At 39.3% G+C, this 11225-nt stretch overlaps 1 protein-coding gene across 2 annotated transcripts in view; it reads right to left on the bottom strand.

Moving 5' to 3' along the window:
• Nucleotides 1-923: 923 nt before the first annotated feature.
• pcsk5b (proprotein convertase subtilisin/kexin type 5b) overlaps nt 924-11225 on the bottom strand; it is a 375643-nt gene continuing 365341 nt past the window's right edge. For both annotated transcript variants that reach the window (XM_072585118.1, XM_072585127.1), the window contains 3 exons: nt 5515-5615; nt 3936-4119; nt 924-2442 (listed from right to left, as the gene is read on the bottom strand). In XM_072585118.1, the coding sequence (XP_072441219.1) occupies nt 2027-2442; nt 3936-4119; nt 5515-5615 (701 nt within the window). In that variant the 3' untranslated portion in view covers nt 924-2026. The remainder of the gene's footprint in view (nt 2443-3935; nt 4120-5514; nt 5616-11225) is intronic.

Below are 11225 nucleotides of genomic sequence, written 5' to 3'. Positions count from 1 at the left end.
AAATATACACGAATCTTTTTAGGATTATGAAAACCAATTTTCAGCATTTAATTTCCTTGATAGAACTTTTGCTATGCCAAATTAGATAGGAATGTTTTTCAACTGGTCATACGTCTATACTAATGTTACATATTTCAAATTTGAAACACTTCTTAGGCATTTTATTGGGAACACCTAAGAAAGCAAGGTCTTTTTGGAGAGGCATTAACATGTAGTTAAGCCTGTGGAATGTTCATCAATGAGCATTGCATGGTCTCAATAATGTAGATTTTGACTATTATGCAATTTATCAGATTTTTTCTTTAATTCCAATAAAAGGTTTAGATAATCACTGCTTTTCATTTCTAATATTCCCAAAATGCCTACTAAGATATTGGTGCTGCAACCCTCTTGAAGACAGAAAAATGTTCATTTTAACAATTATTAATCTCAGGTAAAACAGATACTATCTTCGACCATTAGTGACTATTTTTTTCATTTTCTACTTGTGTAAGATTGTTAAACACCACATATTTCTCTGCAGCAGGAGAAAATTGGTGAACCCTGTATCCTTTAATACCAAAAATGTTGGTTCATGATTAGCCATTAGTCTGCATTGAGAATCATGAATTCTTGCTTTCCAGATCATTGAAAATCAAGAAATCTGCCAGTTAAGTTTCAGGGACACCATTAGCAACATTCTAAATGATCCACGAATATGGACAGAATGCTAACAATGTGACCCCATTTTTGCACTCTTCATGTGATACAAAGCAAGAAACTAAATATCATAAAATTTCTTTAACACACAAAAAAAAGTAGATCCCATCAAATATAATTAGTCACTTAAGTATCAAATGAAAATTACATCAATGCCAAACTTATGAGGTATAATTTTGAAAAAAATGTACACTACTGTTCATTATCATTGAACCACTATTCATGGTTCAATGTAGCTGCACTTCATTTTTGTAAATTCTTAACTGAAATGAAATATTCTACTTTCAAATTGAGCTTGTCGACTCAAAAATATTTTATCTTTAGGCAAAGAAAAATACAAACATATCTACATTTACCCATAATCTAAATGAACAGGAACTCCAAACAAAAAGAAGACATATTCCTCACGTGCTAACTAAATATGCTGGGACACATAAATAGACACTTTGAGAAACTTATTCAATTAAAAAACACAATTTTACTCCCAAGCAATCAAATAGCCTGACAGTTTTTGTTATTGTTTGATTTCAGTCAGTTAAACAATGTTTGGAATTTGCTCTGTAACAAGTGGAGCATTTTAACACACGAATGCTTGCTATTGTATTTTTCTAAGCAAACTGTGTTTAGCTCAGAGCTAAGCAGTAATCAGTCACTCACACTTCAATGTGGCAAGCATTGCAGTTTCAAGAGATTTGTATTTTTCAACTCTCATAACTTTTCATAATAAAATATAGAAAGTTTGGTACTGCTGTGGTGTACTATTGAGTACTTTGCTTTATAAAACAATATTTCCTTTGTATGTATGACGACATTGTGTACATGCAAATTGTCTTTGATGCTTCACAATTACAGATATTTCAGACTTGTGGATAACTTCCCAATTCAATTTGTCCATATAAATTATACTGAAATTCTATTGCAGAATGACCTATTTTATTTTACTCTTACCTGTATTGCTTCTATTGAAAGTGAAAAGTTGCATTGGTGGTATGTTATTAAAAGCTTTTGCAGATTATCCTTGCCTTCTAGGAACCTCGGCAACAATATAGGCAGCTAATAATTAATTAACAGTAATGTGTCAATGTACACAATATTTATTATTAGGAATGTGATTAGATAAACATTTTGAGAAATGTATTTGTTCAAGATAGGGCTCAAAAGCTTCAATTACATGTTTGTCAGTGCATTGTTTGAAACAGAAAATTGTCAGACACTGATCCCAGAAAAACATAGTCTTTCAGTATCTTCAATGGATGGGATATTAAGTGCATGGAATAAGTAGAGAATTTCATTAATAAGTACTGAAAAAAATACAATTAGTGTTATTTTATCTGAAGGAGTAGCTTTCATCATCATATTCTAGTTCATCATCATCATCATCATCTAACAGTCCATACTTAAATTTTCGGTAAACAGTGCCATCCTGGCCCATGTAGACAATGTCATCATCATCCTCTTCGTCATATATTTCATCCAGATGATCTTTATACTCAGTTGCTTGAGTCTCTCGAAAGCTAACACTGTCCTTACTTGCATTATAAACGGGGATGGATTTGGCTTGATTGGGCAGTTTCTCATATTTCCCTCTGTTAATGGGTTTTGATTTTGAACGGGTCTTTAGCAGAAGGAAGATACCAATACCAATACCCATAATGAGTAGCACTGAGACAACAGCAAATAATGCAGGTTTGCCTCCCCCTGTTTCATCTGGAACAACAACTGCTTTTCTTAAAACACATTCATCTGTAATTATTAAAAAAGGAAAACAAGGTGTAAAATTCCCACATATTATACTGTGTAAATGCTTAATCAAATTGATTAAGTCATGCTTATTAAAACAAACTGCAAAAAACAACTAGTTTGAAAATTATTGAGTGACAAAATTAACATTTGAAGATAACATGATTTATGGTCAGGATTTATTCAAGTTTTGAAGAAAGCCAGCTGGCATGTTGATGTAAATAGATGCAGTTACAACATATCCTTGCAACCAAATACTCCGCTTCTGTAAGAAATCCAGTTTATTGATGACAAACAGTAGCAGTAAAATTTGGCAAAAATCAGTCTTTAAACTAATTTGTGGAGAAGTTGTATTACTTATAGGTTCCTGTCAGGAATAAGTATAACTTGTGGAATTATTTCTGCACCTCAAAGTTGTAAGCTCCTAAATACCAACATATTTCTTATGAAGTGAATGTTTCATGGAGTGGAAAATCTTCCTACTTCTTTGGATTGATAATCTTTTATTTACATTTTTCTTTCCTGTACAGTTGATGTTGTCTCTTCTATTTCTTTTTGACATTTCTTTGTAAGAAAAGAAGATTCTTATTGCCCTTTTCCGTTTATAGTCCCTCACAAGCAGAGAACCTGAAAATCCCAGTCACACGAAGAGACCTGAAGTCAAATTCTAAACAGACATATTTTTGAAGAGACTATGTTGTAACTTGTAAACACCAAAACATAAGGATTGAGATGTTAAAAACTTTAAAATTCTCAATCCAGGTTAATTAGAGGGAGGTAGCCCAACCAGCTCATTTATTATTTATCTTAATGAAGCTTGTAGTCTCATTGTTAATAGGTTTTACAGACCCAGGGCTGCTAGTTTTCAGGGCTTCGCAAACCTAATAGCAGTGGGGAGAGCAGGACAGTTTTGAACACCTCAGGATAGTTCATGTGAGCAGATGTCACTTCATAAATTGACACTCTTGCCTTTGCTATAACCTTCCCTCATATACAGACACCCTCTGGAGTGCTTCTAGCCCATCCACAAACCAAGCCTGTCAATGAAACTGACTTCTGGTGGAGATTGTGATAAAGTGAATATGCATGCTGTGGAAACTCTACAGCATGTCATGAAATCTGAACTTCTGGGTTTCAAAATTAACATTTAACCTTTCTCCTTCTCGCTGATGAGCATAACCTGATTCTGTCAATATCAAGACTTAAGGTTCTGCTGCAATCTCATGCCAACATTATTTTTAGGATCTGCAATGATGGAACCCAGCCAAAACCATGGACCACTCTTTGCAATCTTCCTGAATACATAAAAGAATCAAATACTAAAAAGATAATATTTCAAATTTATATAGTTCTTGATTTCAACAATTATACTAATTGGCTCAAAAAGTAGTAACTGCTTTAGCTTTAACTTCTTCAACTACTTTAACAGATAAACAATTGAAGCCTTAGATGGATTTTGACAAATAATGAAGTTTTAAATACACTCAGAGTCTTACCAAAACTCATGTCACAATCACAGCAATCTTCAACATCAGGCAGAGCAGATTTGCAACAGTTTAAACACTTGCCATCAGCAAGATTTATCAAGAGACCGAGATGACAATCTGTGCAGTTATTAGGTCCTGGTCCTTTACACTCCAGGCAAGTGTCATGACATTTCTCGCACTGTGTTTCTGGGTCCTAATAATTAGATTCAGGGAAAAAATGGCATTTTTAAAAAATCCATGTCAATTAATAACAATGTAAACAAACTGCAAAATTGATTGTCTATATGTAGTTATTCAGTATTTTGGTAGAGACATTTTGAAAGATTAATTATTGGATCAATATTGATTAGATTAAAATCTAATTAATTTTTGTTTAAAGTAATAATTAAAATATCACAAAACAAATAACTATGATGGATGAAAATGTCAGTTTAAATAGTTTGAACCAGTGTTAACTAACTAGCAGCAAGTTAATTGATCCTTGCCTAACATGGCAAATAATGACTGTATTTTTGTGCTCAAATGGACTGTAGCTTTGTTTTCTCCACCAGTAAAATTATTACCTGCTCAGAAAGAATGGATTGTTTGTGCTAGAGACACTATGCAATCTCAAATTAGGTGAATATGCAACTATATTGAACTTGGATCACATTTAAAAATGGTAAATAGTTGAATCCAAAGTAAATATATGAAATTGCCAATTAGCACCTTTTACTAGGATGAAATGGAAAATTGGTTAGAAAGAAAATGGGAGACCAATTAGTGAAACACACTTAAATAGAAGGCTTGTTAGAAATGAGTGAAATACATTTTGACCAGGTGTAATAGAGGGTGGGATGTGTCTTTGTTTAAATAAAGCCCCAAATGTAGGCATTAGCTATTATAAGGTGGCGCAGAGGTTGCCTGGTGCTAATGTCAGTAATTCTGAGCCCAAGGTGAATGGGCTGGGACTGGGTTTGACTCCCAACATGGCAGATGATGAAACCTGCATTCAAAAAAATCTGGAATTAAACTTCATGGTGACCATGTAGCTATTGTAAAAATCCATCCAGCTGACAAATAGGGAAGGACATCTCCTGTGCTTATCTGGTCTGGACTATAAATGATTCTCAATCCAAGGCAATGTAGTTGACTGCTGAAATAGCCGAACAAATCATTAAGTTCAAGGCCAGTTAGGAATGTCAGCTTTGCCAGTGACAACCACACCTCATGCGAGAATTTTTAAAAATTGATTTTGAAACATGAACCTAATGAATATAGCGAGTGGCATGTGATTAATGAGGAACAGATATGTGAGAATTTTTTAAAAAGTAAAGAACATTCAGGTGGCAAGTATTTTACATTGGAAAATCAGGAAATGGAAGTCTAAACAATTATCAGTAACTGAAATAAAGCTGATTGGTCTATAATTTTCTGCCTTATCCATTTAACAGTTCCTTTTTAACTGCATGCTTGAAGCTTTGTGCTACAACAAAGGGCAAAGCCCCTATTTTATCAATGTGTTCACAATAAGTGCAGAGCAAGATGCAAAGTTTCTCTTTTTCTTTTATTGTTATAGCTATATTAGAAGTCACTTTGCGTTAAGTACCTCGGACAGCAGGTATTCTCCGGCAAAACACTGAGAACTGCAGATACTTCCGTACATCTGGAAGCCCCAATAACAGGAAGTACATCGAATCGGTCCCTTACCTGGAAAAACAGAAATCTTTCAATTTGCTTTTTCAAGGATTCAGAGGAACTTCTGCCATATAATATATAGGGGAGGGGTTTGGGGGTGGAGACAGAAGTGTAATACATGTCATTGGATGCAAAGGGAAATTCTAACAACAGCCCTTTAATAGAGGAAGAACCAAGTGATAACCGCTTCCTGCTCAATAACAAGAAACCTTCTGTAGGTTACTTCTAAACTGCACATAATTTTCATTGTTTCCTTCGAAAAATACACAAGGACAGGAGTTAAAAATGCAATTTAAATTCTAGGGAGGAGTTGTGGGATTATAAATTCACATGTGTATCAGGCTGAGGATTAGTGTGCTATAAAGGTCAGAAACGCCTGTGCTTCAGGAAAAGCCCTTCTGGTATTTTGAGTGCTAGATGTCGAATGGCCAGCAGCCAGGCAAAAGAGGAACAGGATTACAAAAGGAATCCAAACATATTCAAAAGAAATCAGAACTACAGAATCTCAACCAATCTGCAAAACTGAGAATTGTGAAACCAGCTGTTCAACTATCAATATCAGTGCTATTAAACCTCCACCAAGACAGCTTTAAAGTCCAACTATCTACTCTTCGCTAACAATTCAAAGACTGATTTTTTTTCACACTTATCTCAGCTGTCTCAATAGTATGGAGAAATGGCCAGCAGTGCCAAACAGTGGCCAATGATCTTCACTGCTCTGTTAGAGTACATGTCACAATCTTCCTTCCATTATCTCACATGCAACCTGCACCTCACACCAAGCTTCATGGTCTACCACTCTTCCTACTATATGCATTTTTAATCACTCAGTCTCATTCCTCCTCAATTCTCCCATACCACTAACCTTGTATGGTACCTGCACTGTCTACTCACTACCTGTGAACACCTCACCAACTTTTCCCCATCTGCACCAGCATTAACAGTCATGCCATTCACTTCTATTGAAATCATAAAATCGCTACAATGCGGAAACAGGCTATTCGGCCCATTGAGTCCACACTGACCCTCCAAAGAACATCCCACCCAAACTCACCCCCCTTTTCTATCCCTGTAATTCTGGATTTCCAATGGAAAACCCACCTCACCTGCATATAATGGGCAATTCCCCATGGCGAATCCACCTAACCTGCATATTTTTGGACTGTGGGAGGAAACTGGAGCACCCAGAGGAAACACATGCAGACATAGGGAGAATGTGCAAACTCCACACAAACAGTCACCCAAGGGTGGAATTGAACCCAGCCCCTGGTGCTGTGAGGCAACAGTACGAACCACTGAGCCACTGTACCGCCCATAAAGCTCACTCAGTTCCTCCCTTTTCTCTCATTCCAGGAGAAGATAGCCGACAAGAGGGCAGAAAGGTCTCAGGTGGATGCCCAATTTCAGCATCACAGCCTCCTAGAGAATAGAATCCTGCTCTTCAGATAGAAGACTAGGGCTGATCTATGTGGATGACAAGACGTCCATGTCCCACTAAGGGAGTAAGTACCATTCCACATTCTGCTGCAGTTCTCTCATCAACCATGCTGGCAATGTTATTCATTGCACCCCACTTCTAACTATTGCCTGCAACACCTTGATACCTTTGAGACAAAAGAATAATGAGATATTCACTAACGTTGCAAAGAAACAGCCTGCTCTCCCAGAAACCACCTACTCAACTTCTGTGGATGAGAGCCCTGATACACCAGAGGAAGCATCAACATGACTTTCTCCGGCATCCACTAGCAACACACATACTAACCCCGCAGTAGCGATGTTAGGCTTAGAAAGTTTGAGTATCATCGATAGTCACAGGTGAGGTGCTGGAAGACTGGAGGTTGTGGCTGTACAGGACATTAATTAGGACACTTTTGGAATATTGCATGCAATTCTGGTCTCCTTCCTATTGGAAAGATGTTGTGAAACTTGATAGGGTTCAGAAAAGATTTACAAAAGATGTTGCCAGGGTTGGAGGATTTGAGCTATATGAAGAGGTTGAATAGGTTAGAGTTGTTTTCCCTAGAGCGTTGGAGGCTGAGGGGTGACCTTATAAAGGTTTATAAAATCATAAGGGGCATAGATAGGGTAAATAGACAAAATCTTTTCCCTGGGCTGGAGCACTCCAGAACTAGAGGGCATAGGTTTAGGGTGAGAGGGAAAAGATATAAAAGAGACCTAAGGGGCAACTTTTTCATGCAGAAGGTGGTGCATGTATGGAATGAGGTGCCAGAGGAAGTGGTGGAGTCTGGTACAATTGCAACATTTAAAAGGCATCTGGATGGGTATGTGAATAGGAAGGGTTTGGAGGGATATTGGCCGGGTGCTGGTAGGTGGGATTAGATTGGATTGGGATATCTGGTTGGCACAGACAAGTTGGACTGAAGGGTCTGTTTCCATGCTGTACATCTCTATGACTCTATGAGAGCAATTCCACAGCAGACCAGGGCAGAAATAGCCCAGAGGACTGCCAGAGAAGACCCACTAATTTAGCCCCAGATGCTAGAGGACCAGTGGTGTCAACAAGTAGGGAATTGTCTGCAGGCACAGGGAGGAAGAGGAGCAGCAGATAGGCATGTGGGACACAATGGCCCTCAGTGCCCAAGGGCTCAAGGAGTGCCACTTTACTGTGGGGACCCAAATGACCCAAGCATGACCTCTAACCTAACTTTAAAGTCCACAGACTTGCCCCAAAAAGAGAGTCCAGGGAAGTTCCTGTTGAGAGAAGAGAGAGTCTTTAGCTCAGGAGTCTTCAACAAGGAGGTTAAGTGAAGTGATTACACCACAGTTGAAGAGGGTGAAGACATGACTGCCCAGCTGGTTCAGTGTGCTACGTGCATGATGTGGGAGGTCAACGGCTCTGGTGTAGCTGGCTCGTATATCTGTGGAAAGTGTGTGCACGTTCAGCTACTGACAGAGCATATCGCAGCACTGAAGAAAGAACTCGAGGACCTTAGGCTCATCCGAGAGATCGAGATCTTTCTGGACAGGACCTTCAGCAAGGTTATTACACTGACCATACCAGAAGAGAGCAGAAGAGAGAAGATGATAAGGAAGACAGAGAGGAGATAGGTGCAAGAGACCGCGGGGGAAGTACCTGTCAGGAACAAGTTGAATCTTTTGGAAACAGTAGAGACAGATGACACTGCCAGTCCACGAGGCGGCCAGGTCTGTCAATCAAAAGTTGGCGTGGAGGCAGAGCTGAGGAGTCAGACATCGTACAGAGCCATGGTAATAGGGGACTCCATAGTGAGAGGAACTGAATGGGGTTTCTGTGGCAACAGGCAGGATTTAAGGATGGTGTGTTGCCTTCCTGGTGCCAGGATTGAGGACATCACAGACAGAGTGCAGGAAGTCCTCAAGGGCGAAGGTGAAGAGCCAGAGGTGGTGGCACATGTCGGCACAAATGATATCGGGAAGAAGAGGAGGAACATACTACAGCGGGACTTCGGAGAACTAGGAAGAAGGCTAAAAACAGGACGTCCAGAGTGGTTATCTCCGGTTTGCTTCCAGTTCCTTGGGCTGGAGAGGCCAGGAAAAGGGAGATAATGGACTTGAATGTGTGGTTGGGGAACTGGTGCAGGAAGCAAGGATTTAAATTCTTGGATCACTGGGGTATGTTTTGTGTTAAGCATAAATTATACAAAAGAGGGGTTGCACCTTAATAGGTTGGGGACCAGCATTCTGGCAGGCAGGTTTTCTACTGCAACACAGCTACGCTTAAACTAAATAGCAGGGGGAGGGGACAAACTGGAAGTTTAAGAAGGAAATTGAAGGGAAAGTTAGAACAAGGGAAGTCAAGAAAGACAACGGTATCAATGAAGCAGAAAACTCAAAAAGGGATCATGCCGTAAGGTTGAGTGAAATAGGGATTGATAGGAAGGGTGAAGGCAGTAACAAATTAAAAATACTCTATATATATGAATGCACAAAGTATTAGAAATAAGATGGATGAGCTTGAGGCTCTTTTGGAAATTGGCAGCTACGATATTGTGGGGATAACTGAGACGTGGCTTCAAGTGGACAGGGCCTGGGAAATGAATATTCAAGAATATATGTGCTATCGTAAGGACAGACTGACAGGCAGAGGGGGTGGGGTGGCCCTGTTGGCAAGGGATGATATTCAATCCCTTGCGTCGGGGGACCTAGAATCAGGGGATGTAGAGTCAGTATGGATAGAGCTGAGAAATTCTAAGGGTAGAAGGACCATCTTGGGAGTTATCTACATGCCCCCAAACAGTCGTATCGATGTAGTGTGTAAGTTGAATAAGGAGCTGAAATTGGCCTGTCACAAAGATGTTACTATGGTTGTAATGGGGGATTTCAACATGCAGGTAGACTGGGAGAATCAGGATGGTATTGGACCTCAAGAAAGAGACTTTGTGGACTGCCTCCGAGATGGATTCTTAGAACAGCTGGTGCTGGAGCCTACCAGGGAGAAGGTAATTCTGGATCTGGTATTGTGCAACGAACCAGAATTGATCAGGGACCTCGAAGTGAAGGAGCCATTAGGAGGTAGTGACCATAATACAATAAGCTTCAATCTGCAATTTGAAAGGGAGAGGGTACAATTGGTAATGACAATATTTCAGTTGAATAAAGGGAACTATGGAGCTATAAGGAAGGAGCTGGCCAAAGTTCAATGGTGCAATACCCTAGCAGGGATGACAGTGGAGGAACAATGGCAGATATTTCTGGGTATAATGCAGAAGATGCAGGATCAATTCACTCCAAAAAGGAAGAAAGATCCTATGAGGAGGCGGGGTTGGCCGTGGCTGACAAGGGAAGTAAAGAAACATATAAAGTTAAAAGAGAAAACGTATAACATAGCAAAGATAAGTGGGAAAATGGAAGACTGGGAAGCTTTTAAAGAACAACAGAGGATTACTAAGAAGGAAATACGCAGAGAAAAAATGAGGTACGAAGGTAAACTGGCCAAAAATATAAAGGAGGATAGTAAAAGCTTTTTTAGGTATGTGAAAGGCAAAAAAAATGGTTAAGACTAAAATTGGGCCCTTGAAGACAGAAACAGGGGAATATATTACGGGGAACAAAGAAATGGCAGAAGAGTTGAATTGGTACTTCAGATCTGTGTTCACTGGGGAAGACACAAGCAATCTCCCTGAGGTAACAGTGGCTGAAGGACCTTAACTGAAGGGAATTTATATTTGCCAGGAATTGGTGTTGGAGAGACTGTTAGGTCTGAAGGCTGATACGTCACCGGGACCTGATGGTCTACATCCCAGGGTACTGAAGGAGATGGCTCTAGAAATTGTGAATGCATTGGTGATTATTTTTCAGAGTTTGATAGATTCAGGATCAGTTCCTGCGGATTGGAGGGTAGCTAATGTTGTACCACTTTTTAAGAAAGGAGTGAGAGAGAAAGCAGGAAATTATAGACCAGTTAGTCTGACCTCAGTGGTGGGAAAGATGCTGGAGTCAATTTAAAGGATGAAATTACGATACATCTGGATAGCAGTAACAAGATAGGTCAGAGTCAGCATGGATTTATGAAGGGGAAATCATGCTTGACTAATCTTCTGGAATTTTTTGACGACGTAACTCTGAAGATGGACAAGGGAGATCCAGTGGATGTAGTGTAACTGGACTTTCAGAAAGCCT

Source organism: Chiloscyllium punctatum, chromosome 2 (assembly GCF_047496795.1).
Source record: "Chiloscyllium punctatum isolate Juve2018m chromosome 2, sChiPun1.3, whole genome shotgun sequence".
Classification (NCBI taxonomy): Eukaryota; Metazoa; Chordata; class Chondrichthyes; order Orectolobiformes; family Hemiscylliidae; genus Chiloscyllium; species Chiloscyllium punctatum.
This window is presented reverse-complemented; position numbering and strand designations above follow the sequence as displayed.